Source organism: Trichosurus vulpecula, chromosome 5 (genome assembly GCF_011100635.1).
Source record: "Trichosurus vulpecula isolate mTriVul1 chromosome 5, mTriVul1.pri, whole genome shotgun sequence".
Lineage (NCBI taxonomy): Eukaryota > Metazoa > Chordata > Mammalia > Diprotodontia > Phalangeridae > Trichosurus > Trichosurus vulpecula.
In genome coordinates, this window is record NC_050577.1 from 299,355,832 (window position 1) to 299,377,586 (window position 21,755).

Consider the following 21,755-nt stretch of genomic DNA (forward strand, 5'->3'; position numbering starts at 1 on the left):
ACCCTGAAATCGTGGTTGGAGTGTCTAAGTCCTTCCAATCATTCATATTTACAAATTGACGTCAGTGTGCCTTCTCCTCCTGGTGCTGTTTGCTTCACTCTGCATCAGTTCATGCAAGTCTTCCCACCGAAATATCATGGTGTTCCCTTTCCTTCCATGCACCGTCATTTGTCCAGCCATGCCCCAAATGATAAGCCAGCCCCTCCCCCCCACATCTCCTTGATGTGATGAGCTTCCATATTTTTGTACACAGAGGATGTTTGATCTCTTCAGTATAGGCCTAGCCGTGGTATTTCTGGGCCAAAGGGGATGCACAGTTTAGTCACTTTGGGGGCCCAGTTCTCAATTGCTTTTAAAACAGCTGGACCGTTGGTCCCACAGCTCCAGCAGTGCAGTCGATGTGCCAGCCTGATGGGTGTGATGTAGGTGCAACCTCAGAGCTGCTTGGGTTAGCGTTCCTCTCATTTTTAGCGACTTTTGGAGCATTTCTGCATGTGGCTGCAAGCAGCTCAGATTTCCTTCAGCCAAAGACGCTTTGAAAAGCTGTCCTGTCCTGTCTTCTCTTCTCCTGGGTGGTCACCTTCTCCCCCTTTCTTTTGTTTCCAGGCATCTATGTTCCTGAAGATGATTGCGATGCCTCTGAGAGATTCCGAGGTCTTGGTGTGCGCATTGAGGATGATGTGGTGGTGACTGAGGACTCGCCACTCATCCTGTCCGCAGATTGCCCTAAAGAGAGACACCATGTTGAGCAGATCTGTGGCCGGGGCTCTTGACCGGGAGCCTGGACAGACCTGTGCACCTGTATCCGTACACACACACCTCAAGGATCCTCCATGGATGTGCCTATGCACGTTCTTGAGTATATGTTTGTGCATGTGTATGTATATGCATATATGTATATATGTGTATATACATATATATATAGTTATATACTTCCTTATTTGGGAGTTGAGGGGAGTCTTTATGCACAGTTTCCTTTTATTTTTGGGAAGCTTGAAGAGAGAATCACTCCGCCGTACATGAACTCAGCTCTGGAAAGAAGAGGAACCGTCTACATACCGGTAGTGATTTAGGCCAGCACAAGGTTTAAAAGTCAAGAATCAGTGAGGTACCCATCTCCCCTTGGCTTTGATTAGTAAATCGTTCATTGTCAAAGTCAGAAAAAAGATGCCCATCTCCTGCCCTCCCTGTCAAGCCTTCTGTATTCCTGCTTCCAGGGACGCCATGGTTAAGGTTTCCATGTAATGTGTTTTATGAGCATTGCCCACCTGAACCTGCACTAGAGTCCACTAGTCATTGACCTGGAGATCAGGCAGGAAGCTTTTGGCTTGCCCTTTCTCTCTCTTCTTCCTCTCTTCCATGGGTGGATGGGGTCTTATGCCTGTTGTTGCCCACAGTCCACAACCAAAAGCCCTCAGCTTTATGTCCATAACTTTGGTTGACTCTGGCTAGTGAGGCCACAACCTCATTGCAAGTGAAGGCTCTGAGTCTATTCTGTCTGCTCTTATGCCTTAGAGGGCAGGAGAGGTGCTTGGTTCTGTGCAGACCTTGAAAAGCTGCACCCTTCCTCACCTCACACCTTCCTATAGCTAACCCTACCTGAGTGGTTCCCATCCCTTGGTCAGGGCACCTCTCTTCCCTGGCTGATTATCACAGTGATGTGACCAGCCTCAGGCTGCAGCATAGTCTGAGCAGGGGAGACTCGATGTCTCTCCCACCATTTGCTAAGGGCAGTGCTAATGCTGCTAAAGCCTCTGATGAGCCTTCAGCTGTCCTGACTTCGTTCAGGGCACACCCAGCTCTGGCTTTGGTGCTGGGGCCCAGCAAGAGAGGAAGCATTAGGAAAGGGTTAAGAGTCAGTACAAAAATCAAAGCCCCAGCTTCACAAAGTGCCAGTAAAAGGGCTGTGGATTGTTTAATAAACACGTCAGGGCAACATGCTTGAGAAGTGACACCCTTTGTGGACTGCTGGAAGGGTACCTATCTGATAGCAAGACTGGAGAGAGATACAGAGGAAGCCAAGGGCGGGCAGACGGGCAGGCGCTCCATCGGGAGGCAAGGATAATGTTACAGAGCCAAAGTGTTACAAATTATATCCGGGCTGCCCTTCCCCCCACCCCCTCGAGATGGGGCACATGGTGGCTGGACAGCTGGAGCAGGTGTCCACAAGGAGTCCTGGAGAGCTGAGATGTCCCTTTACAGCCCTGACCCGGCACATACATGGGAACACACACACACACTCCCTTGCCTACGCCCCAACTTGGGCCTGCCATCCCCCACTTTGATGGAGAAGATGAAACAAGCAAGGCAGAAGGGCTTCTTTTACTCAGGGTCCTCGAATAAAGATTGCCTTTTCTTTCTACATAGCATTCCTTGTGAAAGAACACAAAGTAACAAGTCTCCAACTTTCTAGCTAAGAAACCAGCCAGTCTTGGGGAGAACACTTGCTAGCTTTTGATACTTACCTCCTCCTTCCCTCACAAAGAAACTTTCAAGTCACTGGGGACTTGGTTCTGGGCCCTGGAGCCCCAAGTGTGCCTTCTAGCAGAATTGGGGTGGAGTGATATCCTGGCCATTGTTCAGTCTCTCCTCATGGGTCTGAGTCCCAGCATCCCCACCCGATCCTCCTGGATACTTGAACTGAACGACGAGTGCTCCCAAGGTCAAAATCCCAAGCACAGTCGCCTTGAAGACTTTTATGAGGTGTCTGGCTTTGCTAGGCTTGGGAATTGGAGAGCAGGCGGTTGTCCTACCCAGGGTTCAGCTTAGGTGCATGCCATAAAGATTCATCCTCCAGCCAGAAAAGTGTTCGATCCTTTCAACGTCCCCCCCACACCCCCAAGTGGAAGCTTGATTGGGCAGCAACAGGAAAGACACTCAAATATACTTTCTGCCCTTTTTCTTTCCTAAGTTTTGAGGAACACTGCATCGATACACAGTCATTATTTCAAGGTGGCCATTGCTACTTGTATTTGTTTATAACAAGAAAGAATCTGGTTTTTTCCTCTTTGGGTTCTGGGTAAAGAGAGGAGAAAGCAGCAGCCCCACTCTTGAGGTGTCGCTGTTAGGTGGGTGCCTTTATCAGGTGTCTGATCTCAAAGCATCAATTCTGTCATTTATTCTAGAAAGTGCTCAAAGGGAAGGATTCTGTGTCACGCAGCCTCCCCTCTTAACTGGGAGTAATGGTTGTTTTCCGATATATCAGAATTTATCTTCAGAGCCACTTGGTGAGTCCCTCAGGGAGTTAGGGCCTCTTCACTTCTAACCACAGAGGACTCCTCTGCTTTTCCCATGGTGCCAGAAAGAAAGTCCAGCAATAACAGAGGAAATCCGATGTTGCTTTTGAGGAAGGGGGTGGGTGGCTTTTTGATTTTGATCTTCACTTTTGCCATTTAGTTAAACAGTGTTAAAGTCAGACTGGAGCTGACAAAGCCTTTGTCTTGAGGGTAGTGTCCCTTTAAGCTGATGAGCTTGCTTGGATGCTGTGCTAGGCCTATCCTTAACTGGAACAGGAGAGAAAGGTCGGATCACAAAATACCTCATGGCTCCCTTGGGGGAAGACTCTGTCTCTTCTCTTATTCCAAGGCCCCTCCCAAGTTCATGGAACAGCTGGGTGTTCCCAACTGCCCTCTGCTTCCTGCACCCATGGGGAAATCATGGTAGATTGATGGTGGGGAATAGCAGTGGTCTCCTCATGGGGTAGCTGATTGGAACCAGCATTCTGACAGTTTTGTGTACTTGCTGTACATGCTATGAATATTGAATTTATATGAAATGCTGTTACTTCATAAAGACTTGCCCACCAAGATATCAGGTATTTCCCAACAAGGGAAAAAATTGTTACCAGTGTTTAAAAATTAAACTGCAATATACTGTCCTTTGCTTCCGGCCTCATTGTCATGTTTTAGAAGGCAGAGGTTTCTTCGGGGATTAAAGGTGTAATTCCACTTTTGTAAAGCGCTCATTAGCTCAAGGATCCAATGAACAAACATCTCAGGCCTTGGGTGCAGCCCTTGGAATCCAAGTTTTACAAAACATACTTTTTTATTGAGGGGATTTGTTCCATGACATTTAGATGTAGCCAAAGGGCTGTACTTGAGGACCTCGAGGGCCACAAGTGGCCTCAAGGCTGCAGGTTCTCCAGCCCTATAGGGTCTATGAAAAAGTGGCCACATTTTCACTTGGTAGGGTGGGGTCAGAGAAGGTTGCCAAATGAGGTGGCTTCTGACTTAGACACTGAAGGAGGGAGAAAGGACATCAGAATAGAGGGCTGTAGTCCTTTGAGACCTGAGAGAGCAGTTAGCAAATGCATGGAAGCAGGCAGGTGGACAAGGATTCTCATTTGGCTGGAATATAGAGCCTGTGTCACAAGTTTTCCAGGGAAAGTCCTTTGGGGACAAAGGCAAGATCTCTAAGTTAACGACTGACAAGTAAGAGGCACTCTGCCATAGTAGATAGAAAGCCAGCCTTTGAATCAGGGAGAGATCTGGGTTCAGGACCCACTTCTTGACTCGTACTGTGTGAAGAAGCAAATCTCAGTGCCCAAGGCAATGCTTGATGGTAGGTGTCATGTACATGAATGTAATGGCAGATGAGCACCAACACGGCAAAGAGGAAGAAAATGCAGAGGCTTCCTGTCTATCGACTGGCTCCCCAACCTTCATTCTCAGTTATAAAGGGAACGTGACAAATCCTGGAAAGCATGAAATTGTCAGGTGCAGCTATTTCCAATCAACCCCCAACAATTTTCCAGAAGGAAAGTGGAGAGTGGAAAGGTCCCTAGGCTTTGGCTAGGAGTCAAGGCCGGACTCTCTTGTTCTCTGGCTTGTGTGACCTTGAGCAGGGACCTACATGCCCCTTCTTGAAAAGAAAGCACTGGACAAAGGGATCTCTAAGGCTCCTTCCCATCCCAGCACTCCTTGATAATATGAAATCCCACTGCTCTTTTGCTTCCACCCCCACCAAAGGAAACCATTATCATGGAGTAGAAAGAGCTATCTAGTCTGACTGCCAACCTCTGAATGAATCATGTCCACAGAATCACCATTCAACTTAGGGCCCCATCCAGCCTCCAAAAAAGAATCCATCACCCCCCAAAGCAGCCCTCTCTACTTTTGCCACACCCTCATCACAGTTTCCCTTGAGGCAGAGCCAAAATCTACCTCTGTAACAATCCCTCAGGGTTTGCGGACTCTCTGGGGCCAAGCAGAACAAACTTAATCCTCCTTCCCTAAGTCAGCCCTTCAAACACTTGAAGGCAAGGGGCCTTTATCTTCTCCAGACCAAACATGGCCAGTTCCTTCAGTGATGCTCAAATGGCTCAACCTGGGTACCCTCTTACCCCATCCTAAAAGGTGGCCCCATTCCCAGCCTACCCTCCTGCTAAACAAGACAGTCCAGGTATGGCCTGACCAGGGCATACGTACAGGGAGACCCTCACCTTCCCTCATCCCACTTGTAGTTCATCTTAAGAGGAAATAAGCCTCTGAGGCTGTAATTTTAGCCCCCACTTGGATAAGGAATAATTATCATCTTAAGATTCGGGCCAACAAAAGCTCTGTGGATAAGCATGGCACACGTATTACAGGCTGTATCTCTGCAAGGCTGGGCTCGCCCCGTGACAGCTCTGTTTGTGTCCAATGCTGGCAACACAGCAATGAGTAAGATGAAATGGAGAAGAGACAGCAGCCTCTCAGGGAGTAGCCACTGCAAGGCCTATGGTTGGTCTACAATCTTGGTCACAGTCCACTGCTGTCCATTTTCTGGAGAGCAGATTTCAATCTATGAAAGCCACTCACTGGAATGAATCTTGTGCCTCTGAGGACCTGGGTTCAAAACCCTTCTCTAACTGACCTGTATGTAACTCGGTTCCCTCATCTGTAAAATGAGGGGACTTGACCAGAGAAGGCCTCTGAGTCATGAGTTTACCATCAGGGTTCAAACTTGTTAAGAGTTGATGAGTCTGGTCCAGGTGAAACCTGAAAAACACTTGGAAATGGCCAGGATGGGAAAGGCAAGTAGAATCAATTATGAATTAGAAATTTAAGAAATACAGTGATCGTAGGTTACCTGGTTACTGTGGCTCTCACAGAGTGGGGAGGAAGAATGAATGAAGCATTTAGTGCTTTGTGCTAAGTAAGCTCGGGGAATACAAGGAATGACCAAGGGTGGAAACCTGGCAGAAGCTACAAGGAAATTAAAATATACCTTATAAAAAATTTTAAGAAAGAAAAAAAGAACATCTTGTGTCCAATGGCGTTTTGGGAAGGCATAAAGACTGGACTTTGTGGTGCATACTTCTCTGCAGTGACCTCGCTGTTTAGCATGGTTCCTGGCATACAGCAAACAATTCCTGCTCTATCTATAGCATGCACCATCTGTATCTACCTACTACCTATATCTACTTACCTACAGACCTACATACCTCCCTATCTGGTTTTTTGAAAAGAGGCTGGAAAAGACATGCTCTATTTAGTCTCAAAAAGTAGGTTCTAGATCTGATTTCTCAACACCAAAACTCTGAATGTCTGACAAACAGGCATCCAGCAACAGGGACCTGGCTTTCTCTTGGCCTGGAGCCTTCCGGGCCTGCTGGGAGGAGGTTGCCTTGGGTCATCTCAGCCTCCCAGAGCACCTGCCCATTTTAGTACTGCACGTTTCTTGCTGGCAGGTGAGGAAGGTAGTGACTGTCAACCCAAAGCAGCATTTCCAGGGCTGGGGAGAGAATGAAACCCTAGGGGGAAGGCTGAATTTGGAATTAGAAAAGAGCAGTTGATTCTGATCCTGCTACCTTTCCTTCTCTGGGCCTCAGTTTCCCCTGGGCCATATAAGAGTCTCATCAAGGGGTCACAGATTCAGGACCTCAAATTTCAAAGAATCGGTTTCTGGGTTGGAAGGCACCTAGAGCCAGCTAAACAGAGATAACCCCTCTCTCCAAAGGGCCCCTTCTTGCCCAACCTTTGCTTTTAGACCCCTAGAGAGAGGGATGGGGGTGGTTCTCTGAAGCGGCAAGTTTCTGGGGGCCCATCGCCCCTAGCGCTAAATGAAAAAGCCTCCGAAACCTAGAGAGGAAGAGGAAGGGCCAGTTGTCAAGAAATGGGTTTTTGTACCCGGAAGATTGGGGGGAAGTGGGGGGTGACGGGCAACGCTGTTGGCTCTTGTAGAAGATGAAAAGGAGATGTGGGGACCCCCGAGGGATATGAGGGATTTGTGGAGGTGGGGGAGGGATCCACGAAAAACCGTGAGGAAATTCAAGGACCCTGGGAAGACACTTGACGGTTGTGAGACACTGGGGGAAGCTTCGGGAAATGTAGCGGGGTCCCAAGACAGGAGGTATAATCTTGGAGATATCGGGGGGAGGGGGCAGTAGCGGGGTAGTGCTGGAGGATCAGAGAGGGGACGGGAGGGTCCTCTAAGAGTATAGCGGGGACCCAGGATGGAGACAACGATCTTAGAGGAGGGGAGTGTATGGGGGTGGCGGGGAAAACTGGAGATTTGGGGCCCCTGAGAGGAGTCTTGAGGGTTTCTTTGGGAGGAGTTTAGTGAGGACTCCTCTCATCAGGGACCCAGGAAGAAACGATCTCGGAGAATGGGGATATTGGGGGGGGGTGTAAGGGGAGACACTGGCGATTCGGGGACCCAGACAGAGTATGTGAGGGTCCTGTGGGAAATGAAGGGGCCCTCAGATCTCGGTGGGTGTGGGGGGGCAGTCCGGGAATGCTGGGGGGAGGCTGGGGGTGGGGGCGATGCATTGCGTAGGTGGAGGTGCCTTACGTGTGCACGTGCGTGGGTACGTGTCTGCAAGTGCGTACTCGGGCCGGGGCGGGTCGGGGAGGGTGACGCGGGGGGGGGGGGGGGTGGGGGGGGGTGGCACGGGCCGGGCTGTCCCCCCACAATTTCACGCCAGACTAGCGGGCTGGGGCTCCCGGGATGAGGGGAGATATATGGGGGGACCGGACCCTCCTAGGGCTCAGCGCGGGGGGAAGGTGGTTCTGGGTGGAGGGGAGTCTTTTTGGTTTCAGCTGGGCTTATTCGGCCCCTCCCTGTCCGGCCCCGCCCCTTCTGGGGGTTGAGCAACCCCAGTGACAACCTAGGGAGATAGGGGTGGGGGGGAGGGGGAGCCCGACCAGCGCCTTTAAGGGGCGGGGCATGAAGCCACGCCCCGGAGCCTCCGCAGGCCGGGAGGGGCGGGGCTGGAGAGGGAGGAGGTCGGAGGCGGGAGGGGGAGGTGTGCGCCGCCGCGCAGGCGCAGTGAGCGCGCGACGGGCACTCGCTTTCCAAAATGGCGGCGGCGATGGATGTGGACACCCCCAGTGGCACCAACAGCGGCGCCGGCAAGAAGCGCTTTGAAGTGAAAAAGGTTGGACCTGCCCGGCGCCTCCCTCAGAGGAGCCGGCGGAGAGCGGGTCTGCTTGCAGGACCGAGCGAGGGACGGCTGGGCTGGGGGGCCCCCCGCTCCCCGGCGTTGCTGGGGTACCCGGTTCTCCACAGGAGGACGGAAGTGGGCGGGATTTTGGCGGGGATGGATGCGGCCGCGGCCCAATGGGCGTGGGCGAGGCTGCCCGGCGAGGAAGCGGAACAGGCCAATGGGCGCGGCCGTTGTTGAGAGGCCGGCGGGCTGCGGCTCCTGCGCCCCTGCCGGGAGCCTGAGCTGTCATTGGGGGAGGTGGCGGCGGCGCGGCCGGGAGGAGCGGGGGTGGGGCCGGATCTGTCCCGCCCAGGCCAGCCCCGCCCCGCCTCCCCAGCCCAGCCTGGGGTCTCGTGACGCCCCGGGGGCTGCCCCACCCGCTCCTCCGCTCCCTCCCCGGGGCCGGGGGACCGCCACCCCCCTTCCTCCCTTCCACAGCCCCTGCCTTTGCTTTGTCCCGCGGCTCCTCCCAGGCCCCTTGTTTCGGTCATGTCCGGAGTCCGTGGGCTTCCCCCTAAGAACGCGAGCCCCAGCCCCCTGAAGTTAAAATGGGGGGACGTGGAGAAAAGGGGGGCGATCCCAGTGGACCTCAGGGCATTTCCTACTAAATGAATCGCAGGGGGGGACGGGACGGGAATGAGGGGTTTGCAAACACCTTCCTCCAGTTGTGTCTTAGAAGCTTAGGGGGCCCCTTTCCAAAGTGCAATAAATGAAGACATCAGAAATGAGGGGCGTCTGGGAAGCGCCTGCTTCTGGTTCAGCTGCTGCTGCAGTGCCCCTTTCTAAGCCGCAGTCATGTTGGAGAACAGAACTGGGTTCTCCTTGACCCCCTGGGTGGGGTGGGGGGAGAAGGGAAGAGAGAGGCCCCAGGTTATCTGAGACACCGACGGGGCACCGAGGTATCTGTCTGGGCAGGAAGAAGCTGCTGGGCTAGAATTGCTCGCACCCCCCTCGTGACCCCTGGATCGGTGCTGGCCAGCATCGTTCTTTGCTTGAGACTTGGGAGATTTAGAAACTATGACCTGGTCAGTTACCAAGCCCCGCTTATCCCAGGATTTTATCCCAGGATTACCCGTGTCGTGAGCCGTGGTCATCCTCGTAATTCGTGCTCTGCTTGGCGGTTTCTCTAAGTGGCCGCCCAGCTTTGTCATTTGGGGAGAGGGCTTCCCGAGCTCCCCGATGGGACACCCACTCCTGGGGCACTCGGAGCCCCTGGGGGATGGTGGCACTTATTAGAGCTAATATTAAGCTCCCCAGTCTGCTTGCAGTGAGAGAAACAAGGCTGCCCATCACGAAGCTCTCTCTAGGCACTTGGGAAAAATTAATTGAGACATAATTCGTTATTCCTTGGCTCAGCCTGTTTCAGCCTTTTGGAAAGTTGTCAGGGGGCAGATGTGTCCAAATGGTCCCCTTTGATTTAAACAAGGGTAACTTTTGTCACATAAAGGCTCGTCCCACCTCGTGATCCCATTGGCTGAAGAAAGATAGCTGCAGTTTGGTACAGCAAGATGGATGTTTTGCTTATAAGAATTGTGTGGCACATGTGCATTGTTCTTCCCTTTTTCTCTTTGCAGTGGAATGCAGTGGCCCTCTGGGCCTGGGATATTGTGGTTGACAACTGTGCCATCTGCAGGAACCACATTATGGACCTTTGTAAGTCATTGGGGAAAGGGATCAAGAGGAGAAGGTGGGTGGCCAAGTTGGACCCCTTTTCAAGGGAAATGATTTCAAGGGAAGAGTGCTGCATCTAGGCTATGCACCTTTTACAGGGATTTTTACCGTTAACTTGGAAGCAGGGCTGACTGAAAATAAATCCGTTCACGTGGAAGGATGGAAAGGCCACACTTCCCAATGAACAGTAGAAAAAGAGAGACTATTGACTCTCTCTTTATAATCTGTGGCTCTCCTTCCCAGGCACAAAAAGGTGGAAAGAAATATCGAAATGAAAAACAAGCAGTCATGAAACGCTCCTTCAGGGCCATTGTTTGTCGGGCCCATGTTGCAGGGAAGGTCAGAAGACTAAGGGAAAACATTTTTCTGTATCTCTGTCATGTTGGAGAATCACTGGGAACTTCAGATTCCCAGTCGAATAGCTCAGAGGGAATTTTATCATCTTTATATGCCACATGGGACACAGTGGCTGCTCAACATATGCTGTTGAATGGCTATCCTTTTAGTAATAAGGACAAGGAAATCAACCAGGAACACTTTAAAAAGCCTATCTTGGGAGTTAATGTGCAAAAATGGTTTGTTTTGTAATCAGCAATTAGGCCAAGAAACCTACAAACACCCAAATTTAGTTCTTTATTTTTGAAATAGCTTCAGGGAGCTGTGATATATTTTCATGATTAAATTGTCAGCCAGGGGGAATAGTCTGCAATCATAGCTACATTTTCTAAATTAAAAAATAAAACTCCTTAGTTGCTGGTGGGAAGCAGTTGTGACTCTTACAATTTTGTAATGTATTGATTGGTGGTTGGGTAGGCTGGCTTCCTTTTAGGTAACACCTTTTTGTTTATCTGCGGGTCTGAGGCTTTTTTAAAAGGAAAACGAAAGCGGGCAGTGTTTCTCTTTCACACGTAGGCAAATCCACAGCTTCCAAGAAATTGCAAGTACATACATATATATTCTGTGTGTGCGTTGTGTGTCTATTTGAAAGACGCCCATCACAGGAGAACAGATGTATAGCTTTAAATGTGTGTGGGTGTGGTCTTTGATTACAGCCATGCCAGTATCTGTGCCTTGATGGTTTCATGGGTCCTTGCCCAGAAGTAAGAGGATCGCATTTGGGTTTGGTCTCATGTAGAGGCTGTTATTGAAAATTTTATGCACATTTTCCATTATCGCCCCAAATAACTGGCATTATGAAAGTTAGTTCCTATCAGAGAGCCAGCCCAGCAGCATGCCTTACTGTGGCACGGGGAGACTTCAGGCCCTATTTGCTCGCTTTCTTCATGGATTTTCTCTTAGACCTTGTTGAGTGAGCGTAGGCCTTTAAGGATGCTGCTTCTCCAAGGTTCTCATGAGCCCATATTTGTTGTCAGTTTTGGCTCTGTGTAGAAGTTATATAATAATGGCTTATAAAGAACTTTCATGCCAATGTCTGATCTTGTGAGGTTCTTCAGAAGCATTTGAGCTCCCTTTTCAAAACCATCCTCCTCTAGGAAGGCATCTCTGCTCACTTTCTTAACAGCTTCATCTGAAGCTTCTCCCTCCTTGGGTGAACATGCATCCCACCAAGCATAGGAGGCCAGTGTTAGTGCAGACAGGCTGGGACCCAAGATTGCTAGAATGAGGATGTTGACCTGGACATGTCTGGCATCGGTTCTTAGTATGGAATGTGCCCAGCAACACCTTTTGAGAAGGCCTGGTGCACTTAGGGCTATGTTCTTGAAACCTGCTGAGCACCATGAATGTTTTCTCAGAAGAAAGGCCTTACAGAAGGTTCGGCTCAGCCTCTTACTCTGTCGGTGGTTATTGGTCTCTTCCTGAAATCAGCGGATACTTTCTGCACTCTGAACTTGAAAGATGACTTTGTGTCGGGTAGAGCCGTCTGCCTTCACTGTACTGAGAGCCAGATAACTCAATACAGACTTTACCTGGCTTCCATTGTCCCCTTCCAATTTAAATTAAAAGGGGCACATGGGAAGCACACTTCTCTTGTCTCCTTTTTGCCCTCATCCACTTTCTGCCATGTTTCCACTTCCTTGGTGACCTCTCCTCAGCTGCCTGCTGTTGTCCTGATAGCCACCCTTTCCTGTTTTGTAAAATAAAAAGAGTCTCTCTTCTCATTTACACCTCACTGCACCTTGATTCTCATGGGGCCTTGTTGACTGACTCCGTTGAATATTCTTCCCTGCAGACTGTCCTGCTGGCTTGTATTCTAGCCAGCCATTTTCAGTCTTCTCTTCATGGCTCTCACCTGCCTTTCCAAGTCCTTACCTTGCCTCCAAAGCTTAGTTAAGAGACACCCCCCACCCAGCCCTCCCAGATTTTTCCCCGTTTTCCCCAGCTTTTCCTCAAGCACTCAGCCTGAGCCAAATGCCCAAATCCAAAAATCCCTTTATCTCTTCCCTGTGTTAGACTTCTGCAGTGGTGTCATATCACCTAATGGAATGTAAGGTCCTCTAGAGCAGGGACTGTTTGGCTTTGGGCTTTTTCTCGAACACTAGCTTATTAGCTAGCATGATGCATGCAGTTGGCAAATATTGGCTGAATTCGGTAGACTCATGAGTTGTGAAATGAAGGGCTTTTTCCTCGTTAAAGGAATTTCAGGCTTGAATCAGAAGAGGGAGAGTTGATGTGTGGGGAGACAGGCAGGGAGCCCCTGAAATCACACCGGGACAACTTGGCAGACATTAAATGTGACTGCTTGTTAAAGTGATTGGGGGAAGAGACAGAGACTAGCAGAGGGCAGGCGCTTTCGTGTTCCTCAGCAATGGACTGACCTGGCCCAGGCTGCTGGGTGCCTGGTCCTGGTAGTTTCTGTGGGCCAAGCTGTCTTTTGGCTTCTCCTGGAGCCTGCACAGGTCTACAGGACAAGGTCTTCCTCAGAATCATTTCCTTTGTTGGTCCCTGACTTGACCCAAGTCAGACACTGGATTCACTTAACCTTGACCTGTCCTTTCTTCTCTGTCCCCAAACTGGCAAATAGAGGTTTTGTGTTTTCTCACACATTTGATATTTGTTTTTAATATTTAACGTGTTAATTTTTTAATTTCATGACCCTCCTTATCTGACATGCTAGTGTCCACCCCTTGCCAGCTCTGTTATTTCAGGAAATTTCTGACCAAGAAAGGGCATCGTTATAATTAAGCTCTTCATAAGTAATGATGATTGTACTTAACCAATGTATTTCTACAAATATTTAGTGATTCTCTGTTCTGTACCGAACACTGCGCTAGATCCTAGCTGAACTAGAAAGTTCGCCACCTTTGGAGAAAAGCCGTGATGTCCCTGTCTTCATCTTGGGCTCTGAAATCGTTACCCTTCTCATGACTTCTCTCCTTTGGCTAGATTTTTACCCCCTAATTATAGTCCCTCCATCATGAGATGGACTGGTCCTTGAGAACTTGTATGGTGATGTGCTCTCCCCCAGTCAAGCAGTAGCTTTAGATCTTCATTTCAATGAGCCCTTGGGAATGAGTGCTGGACAAAGAGCGGGTTCAAGAGAGGGAAACTGAAATCCTGCTTTAGGTGGGGGCCCTCAGGGAGCTTCTGGAGGCCTCTTGTCTGAGTTCACTAGCCCAGCTGCCTGGGCTCTTGGACCCACATTTCCGTTTAGCACAGGGTTAGAACTTTTTTCTGTAGTTCTGTTTTAAAGGACAAGTTGCTGCCAAGTTTACATGTAAGATAGCTGAATTCTACAAACATTAAGTACTTTTGTGTAAAGCAGTGTTCAGAGGAGGGGGATAATACTCGGGCCCTGACCTCAAGAAATTTGTGATCTTATGGGCCCAAAGAAATGTACCCAGATCGCTCGAATACAAATTAGAACATGAGAAGGCCAAAGAAATCCATGAGATGCTACAAGAAATCTGAGGAAAAAGAGGTGGCTTCTAGCTGGGGAGTGTTAGACCACTCTAGTGATCCAGTGAGGTGATGCAGCAGCTTGCAGAAGGGATCTCTGCTTAAATACAGCTTGGAGTCAGTGAAGGGATCTCAGGTCTGAGATTCTGTGATTCAGAGAGGGCTTCATGAGCCCCATTGGGCACCAAGGGGAGAGAAGAATGTCAGCAAGGTCGGGGAGGGGACATAATCTATGCTGGTCATAGGAGAAGTCAAGGTATGTCCAGAGGGGCGTGAGCTGTCAGTGTGGTGTAACTGAAGCATAGAATGTTCAAAGGGCAGGAGGGTGATGGAAGGAAACATAAGTTAGAGCCAGATGGGAGAAGAGACTAAATGCCAGGAATTTGGGCTTGGCAAAGTAGGCGGTAGGAATCCATTGGAGATGTTGGAGCAGGAGGATTTTGAGAGTAGGGCCTATGGAAGGGTGGGTTGGAGAAGGGTCAGGACTAGAGGTAGAAGGATGCACTGCAGAGTGGAAGGGAGAGGGAAAGGAGAATGCAAGGCGGCAAACCTGGATAAAGTGATTTGCAGCCACTGTGTCACATGCGAATTTTCCTTAGTTTTGTCTCCCCTGCCCTGCCACCTCCCCTCCCCCCCGCCGTTTCCACACACACCCCCTTGCAGTAGTTGTCCCAGTGCATAGGTAGTTGCTGTCACAGACAGGTAAAAGGGTTCCTACTCCTGAGATTGTGTAATCTTGTTCCCACAGGTATAGAATGTCAAGCCAACCAGGCATCTGCCACCTCTGAAGAATGTACTGTCGCATGGGGAGTCTGCAATGTAAGAGAAACATCTTTACATACCTATAGACAGACTATGCCCCTGTCTATTCCCTCAGGTTTGCTGTTTTAATAGAAAACATTTCCACATTGAGCTCTACCCAAGGGGGACGTGGGTAGTAAGGTTTTTAAAAATCATTCACCTAGCTTTACTTATTGCTTCTGTGGGCCAGTAACTATTTGCAAGGTGCCATTATACAGCACTGCTGTACACAGCACTCCTCCTGGCCCGTTCCTTGCTCATGTTGTCCTCTTCACAAAGGCTCCCAGCTCCTCACTCTTCTGTATTGTTCACAGCAGCGGACAGTGAAAGGAATGTCAAGGCCAACACAGAGCAGATAAGGTGCCCCGACCTCTGGGCACAAGGCATAGCAAGGCTGGCTTTTTAACATGTATGCTTTAGAGAATCTTTTCAGTGGGCCACATATGTATTCCAATACCATTTAGAATGCTTAAGGAATTCTTCCCTGGAAATGACCTTCAGGCCTCTGGAACATTTGCTTCACTGGTGTTTTGGGTTTGGTTTTTGGTGGGGTTTTTTATCTTTTCAGTTAACAAGCATTTATTTTTTTTCTCCCTCTCACTTGTCGCTTCCTTACTGGGAAAAAGGAAGGATAAAGAAAACCCTTGTAACAAATGTGCATAGTCAAGCCAAACAAAATTCCCCTATTGGCCATGGCCAAAACTGTATGTCTCTGTGGGCATATTTTGTCTATCACCTTTCTGTCAGGACAGAGGTTCACTTTGCTGGTCTTGATGGTGCCAGATAAATCTTTGCAGAGCCATTTGGAGCCAAGTCTGGTGAATAAATTTGGGGGCTAGATCAGCGTAAGCCCAACAGACACAGGTGCCAAACGCACTTTGTTCTTTCACTGACACCACTTGGCCAACTCTGGAGGCCATTCCAAGGGAGGTGTCCAAGGCTGCATCGTTGCCTGGGAGTGTGCTGCTCCCTGGGGCAGAGGAGCATGCTCTGGGATGAAGTAAATTCTAGTCTGTAGTCATGGCTTCGTGGTCATGATCATGTGATGACCAGTCATCTAAGTGCCAAGACCAGTCTCCTTCCTTGTGCTCCCCGCATTCCTCAGGAGACCCTCAGAGAAGCCTGAGCCTCCTCGAGATGGTCAGAAGCTCCCCTTTGGGTTGGGGAAATCTCCTGTGACCTCCACCCCCACCACCATGAGAAGGCTGCTTGGTACCTGTGGGACTTTGGATGAGTCACAGTCTCTCTGGGCCCAAGCTTCCTTCTAGCTGACTCCTCGCCTAATCCCTTTAAGCATTTTTCCCATTTCCATTGCCCAGCTACCTTAGGATCCAGCTGAGGACCATGGGCTCTGCTCTCTGCATAGGCTCTGAGCCCCTGCTCCCCTGGAGTCTCTTCTCAGACCAGGGTTACAAGGAAATAGCTCGGTGTGGTGACTGTCTCGCCCCTAGGTTATTTAGCTGCTTTGATAGGAGGAAGGTGGAGGTCAGGAAGAGCTAAGTTATCCTGCTGCCAGGTCTGTGCCAGCCAACCTTTGCCATGCCCAGCTGGAGCAGGGTAGAGGAGGTACTGGTATAGGCCAGGGCAACTCCACAGGGGCACAGACCCTTGCTCAGGGGCTAAAGGTCAAGGAGGTTGGCTTAACTTGTCTTTATAAAGGCCCATGGCCGGTACTGACTGGTGGAGATAGAGCCCAGCACCTCTGTTGCTTTCTCCCAGTGAGCTCTTGTGACTATTCCCAAGACTGGCTCCTGCCAGGTAGAATGTTCCTCCTCCTGCGTGCCCACAGTGCAGTGGTTCCAGCCTTTATTTACTATGCCTGAATGTGGCTGTGATAATTAACAAAATTCATTCCCCCTCCCCCCAAAACAAGGCCCTCCGCTGCTGCTTCCCAAGATGCTCCTTGCTCTTGGAGGCCTGCTGCCTCCCCTAAGTTCAAGGCCGTGGTGGAAGCCATAAGATTTTCTCGTCCAGCCCCACGTCCTGATTGTAGAAGGCAGCCAGCACTCGCTGCTGCTGCTTGCAGGTAATTCTCCATAAACAGTTGTGTGGGGGTGGGGGCCCCTGAATCACTGACCTTCGGTGCTGATCCTGATCCCCTGCTGGCTCCCTCCAGGCTCCCAGGGAGTAGCCTCACTCTCTGCTCCTTCCCTTTACCTTCTGACTGCTCTCTGTCCCTTCACCCCATTTCCATAGCCGTGTCACAAAGGAAGAGGATGCTTGACTGTCCTGACCATAGTCTGCCCTTCAGAAGGCTTCCTCTCAGTGAATTTTAAATGAATCTTCGCTACTGTTGCCATTTTGAGGGCAGTGGAGGGAGTCCTGGTTTTAGCACTGGCTCTCTTGGACAGGCCTGAGGAAAATGATGTGAGGGGTGGGGTCCGTGGGCCATCCTGGGGAGTGGAGGGCTCTGCCCCCGGAGCTCAGGGTCCTGCTGGGTGAGAAGAGCGGAGGCTCAGCTCTGGCAGTGGGGCAGGGAGAGCTACGTCCTTGCCACCTCTGCTGTTGATGGGCAGGGCATGCTAGGAGCCCCCATCCTCCAGTGTCTCCCCCTGTGTCCTATGTGTTTTCTGTTTCTTGTAATGAACTATCTAAGAATGAATCTCTCTCTCCACGGAGGAGAGAGGCTTATCTTTTGTCAGACTCCTTGTCTCCCTCCCACTGCCCTGCTTTGCTTGTGAGGTGGTGATGGAGACAGCAGGGGAGACCCTCCTTAATGTGCTTCGGCTTCTTTTTCAGCACGCCTTCCACTTCCACTGCATCTCCCGCTGGCTCAAAACCAGGCAGGTGTGCCCGCTGGACAACAGAGAATGGGAGTTTCAGAAGTAGGTGTTCTGGGCCATTTGGTGTGTGATGTGTCGGGGCAGAGGTGGAGACAAGGAGAGGCACCAATTGTGCTTGTGGGGTCTTTGAAATTTTGACTTTAGTGAATTGAATCAGGTGCCTGTAGGAGGTGGCTGGAGAGGGGCTCTGCCCGGGGCCAGCAGTTGGTCTGATTCATTTAATAAGAGAATCGGCCCCTGTGGTGCATCTAGAGGCCAGAGACCTGGCCTCCAGCCCCTACACTGCAGACCCTTACTAATTACGTGACTTGGGCTGGTGACATCTTATCTGAAAATAAACTGGAGGACACTGGCACTCCCAGAACTATGAGGAAGGAGCTTTGGAAACCATTGCAGTTAACATTGCTGATGCCCTTTCTCACTAGAGCCTAAGGTACATCATGGAATTCAGTTCAATAAATCTGTGTGCCTAGAGAGCAGATACAAAAGAAATTGAAGACAAGTTTCTACCCTGAAATGCAACCATAGAGCGGCCGCGAGGTCCAGCTGTCTTTGGCTCATGAGAAGGTGCCCCTGGATCCAAACAGCTCCCAGTTTCTGGACGGGTGGACACAGGCAGACCCCTCCAGAGGCCCTTGGCCATGGAGACTGCCTTTCAGTGAGCATGAGCTGGCGGGTCCTCACCCTTAGGCATGAATCCCAGAGGCCACTCTTACTGTCTGGCATCGATCTGCCTTAGCCAAACTAAAGGGGCTTTAGGTTATCCAGTCTGCCTTGCAAAGTGGGGAGGCAGCATAGTAGGGTTTTTTTTTGGGGGGGGGGGGGGCTTTGGAACTAAAGGACCTGGGTTCAAATCCAGGCTCTGCTATTTCATACCCGTATGGTCTTAGACTATAGGTGGGGAACCTCTAGGTCCTTGAGTGTGGCCCTTTGACTGAATCCAGACTTCACAGACCAGATCCCCTTAATAAAAGGATTTGTTCTGTAAAACTTGGACTCAGTCGAAAGGCCACATCCAGGGACCTAGAAGGCCAGATGTGGCCTAGAGGCTGCACATCTCCTACCCCTGTCTTAGACAAATCACTTAACTTCCTTGGGTTTCAGTTAAATTAGATGTTCTTGAAAGTCCATTTCTGCTCCAAAACTTAGGGTTCTAGCCCTCTAAGTACATTTGTCAAAACCAGATTGAAAGCACTCTTCCTAACTCTGAGTGCTGTATTATCTGAACATTGATTTCATAGTTTTGGGTATTCTTACTAAAATCAGACCAGAATCTTCCATAACATGGAATTAGGTGTCACATGGACCTTGTTTTGGTGCCTGTCCAAGAAGCTGGTTACAGTGAGTACTGGAAGGACCTAGTTCATGACATCGTCCTAGAGCATGAACCCCAAAGGCTGATTTTACCAAGATACCTGCACATTAATCCTTAGGTCTCTGTGTATAAACCGGCTTCCTTATTGGAACATAACCAATAAAGGAGGGCTGGGGCCAGGACTGAAGATAAGGATGCCAGAGGGACGAGCACTTGGGTTGGCACAGGCCTTGCTTGGCCATGCATTGTGGGCTTGAGGAGGCCCCAGGCCAAGAGGAGCATGTGCAGGGTCCCAGTCCATTCCCCTGAGTGGAGCTAGCCAAAACCCAATGCTTAACCCATGGTTTAGAGAGGCTCCAGGGTATGTTTGAAGGCTGGAGGACAGAAAGTGGGCTTGCCTTACACTTCCTAATATCAACCTTTCTCCCAGATTTCCCCAAGATAAAATAAGGGCAGCTGCAGAATCAGGAGTGTGGAGATTAGTGTTTCGGTCCCAGCCCTTCCACCCACTTCCTTTGTGACCTGAGTCTAAGGAGATTCCCGATTTCATCTGTAAAAGGAAGGAATTGAAGACCTTGCAGATGCCTCCCAGAGCTCTCTAACTGCAGCCCTGTCCTGAGCTCCTATGGGGCACTCCTGGGCAGCCCACACTTCACATGGGTCCATCCTTCCAGTCAGGCAGGTTTTTGAAACCTCCCAGCTGCCCTTGGTTCTTCCCTCCGCCTCGTGCCCTGTAGTTAATCAGTTGCCAAGGCTTGCTGATCCTCCCTCCCTGCCATCTCTCACGTTCCTCACCTTCACTCTCATGGCAGCGCCCCAGAGTAGGCCCTGTCTTCTGGACTTCTGCTAAACTACTCCCTTAGTAGTCTCTCTCCTGTCCATTCTCTGCTCACTGCCTAATTGACTCTCCTGAAGCATGATGGACCCTGTGGCTCTAGGACAGAATACGCATTTAAGCCAACTGATTGATGTTTCTTGCTTTATCTCATAGGACTACCTTCACACCCTGTTCTACATTCTAGCCAAAGTGGCCTGCTGACTCCCAGGCACCACATTTCCCCTCTTCTCCTGCCTTCCTTGCCTCAGGTTGGAAGCCAGAGCTCCATTCTAGGCTCAGCTGAAGGCCCCCACTGCTATCCCCCAGGGCTTTCTATGTCTTCTCTATCGACTTGATCTATGTTGTTTCTAGGCAATAGAATTTAAGTGTCTTGAAGGCGGTGTCCCTAAGGCTCAACATATGTGCATGGGTGCTTAAGAAATGATTGTTTAATTGGATTGAATGACCTGTGACTGTCTGCTCTCAGTTGGGGCAAGGAAGGCTGCTTCTAAAGGGGGGGATTCTGAGAGCAAAGCTGAGCCAGAGCTGGAAAAGCCGGCCCTTCCTCAAGTTCAGGAAGCTCCCTGGTGTCCCCTGTAGAAATTACCAACCTCTGACAGGTGACTGGGGAGGAGGAAGGAAGTACAGGGAAGTGCTAGAAAAGGGCCAGGAAGGGAGGGATCACAGAGAAGTGCCGGAGTCTTAACCCATTGGTGGTCCATGTCTGCATGTGAGCTACCACCAGATTTTAGCCTGTTAAGGTGTTGCTGCTGTCGTATTCAGAAGGAGGTGGCTGTGGAGATAATGTTCTTCCTTTTACTTTCTAGGTATGGGCATTAGAAAAAGCACCTTCTTCCTCAAGATGATCACTTCTATTCGCTACTTGCTGACTTGCTGTCCTGTTGCCTAATTGTACATGAGTTAAAGCCAGTCCTCGGTCTTGTGTGCAGCGTCTTTTGAGTTTGGTCTTAATGCCACCGTATTGTATTCTGTGTGAAATAAAGCCCTGTTGAATCCGAGGAACCTCTGGTCTCTCACTTGTGTTACTAGAATGACTTCGACGCAAGAATCTTCTCTTCCCAGACTAGAAAACCATCATTCTGAATTAACATCTTGGAAGAGTGTTAAGGGTGTTGGATTGGTACGAACATCGAATGATGTAGTCTGTGCCTGGTTTGAGCATTACTGGACAGAGGCTGAGTAGGCTTGCAGATGAAGGCCCCAGTGACCAGCTGGTTCCTTCCTTGCTTTTCTTGGCACCTCTCGATCATGTTCCTCTTCCTCACTGTCAGGTCAATCCTCCTGTTACTTTGGCAGGTTCATCATCCACACCACAGCCCCTGTGATTGGGCATACTCCCATGCTCGATTGTCCTCCCCTCTCTCAGTCTTCCCCTCTCTTTACATTCTCTTGGTGATTTCATAAGTTCCTGTGATTTCATCTAACATGTCTGGATAGATGACACTCCCATCTCCATCTCCTGGACATTTACACCAGGATGTCTTTAGGCCTCTCAAGTTCAAACACATCCAAAGCCCAACCCATTCTCTTTCCCCTAAACCCACCCCTCCTCCTAAGTTCCTTATTTCTGTCCAGAGCACAGCCACTATTATTCTAGCCCCCCAGGTTTGCAGTCTGGGGGAGTCCTCAGCTCTTCATTCTGTCTAGCCTCCCCACATCTAAACCTTTGCCAAGGCCTGTTCGTTGTACTGCTTCAGCGTCACATAGGGCTCAGTGGTCTGAGTGGCCTGCCCAAACTGGGCTTCAAGGAGAAGCCATTGCAGACTCTGCCTTTTTGGCCTTTCTCCCTTTTTGGAGTTTGGGCTAGAATCACAGAGAAGCAGCAGATTAGCGTCCTGGGGTGGGGTTGCCTCCCCACCTGTTGAGCCACTTCAGTCATGTCTGACTCTGTGACCCCATTTGGGATTTTCTTGGCAGAGATCCTGGAATGGTTTGCCAGTTCCTTCTCCAGGTCATGTTACAGATGAGGAAACTGAGGCAAACAGTTACATGAGTCACCCAGAGTCACACAGCTAGTAAGTGTTGGAGGCCAGGTTCCAGACTCCAGGTGTTCCTGACACCAGGCCCAGCACTCTATAATGT

General features: G+C 50.0%; 2 protein-coding genes across 2 annotated transcripts in view; both read left to right on the forward strand.

Moving 5' to 3' along the window:
- The window catches only part of XPNPEP3 (X-prolyl aminopeptidase 3), a 35,582-nt gene extending 31,705 nt beyond the window's left edge, over positions 1-3,877 (forward strand). The window contains exon 10 of the mRNA XM_036761658.1: positions 607-3,877. Coding sequence (XP_036617553.1) covers positions 607-773 — 167 coding nt within the window. The 3' untranslated portion in view covers positions 774-3,877. The remainder of the gene's footprint in view (positions 1-606) is intronic.
- Positions 3,878-8,263: 4,386 nt separating this feature from the next.
- Positions 8,264-20,675, forward strand: RBX1 (ring-box 1). Its single transcript, XM_036762073.1, has 5 exons — positions 8,264-8,359; positions 9,982-10,060; positions 14,685-14,755; positions 17,477-17,562; positions 20,480-20,675. Exons 1-5 carry the CDS (start codon positions 8,282-8,284, stop codon positions 20,490-20,492), a joined length of 327 nt encoding a protein of 108 aa, XP_036617968.1. The 5' UTR covers positions 8,264-8,281; the 3' UTR covers positions 20,493-20,675.
- The last annotated feature ends 1,080 nt before the right edge of the window (positions 20,676-21,755 follow it).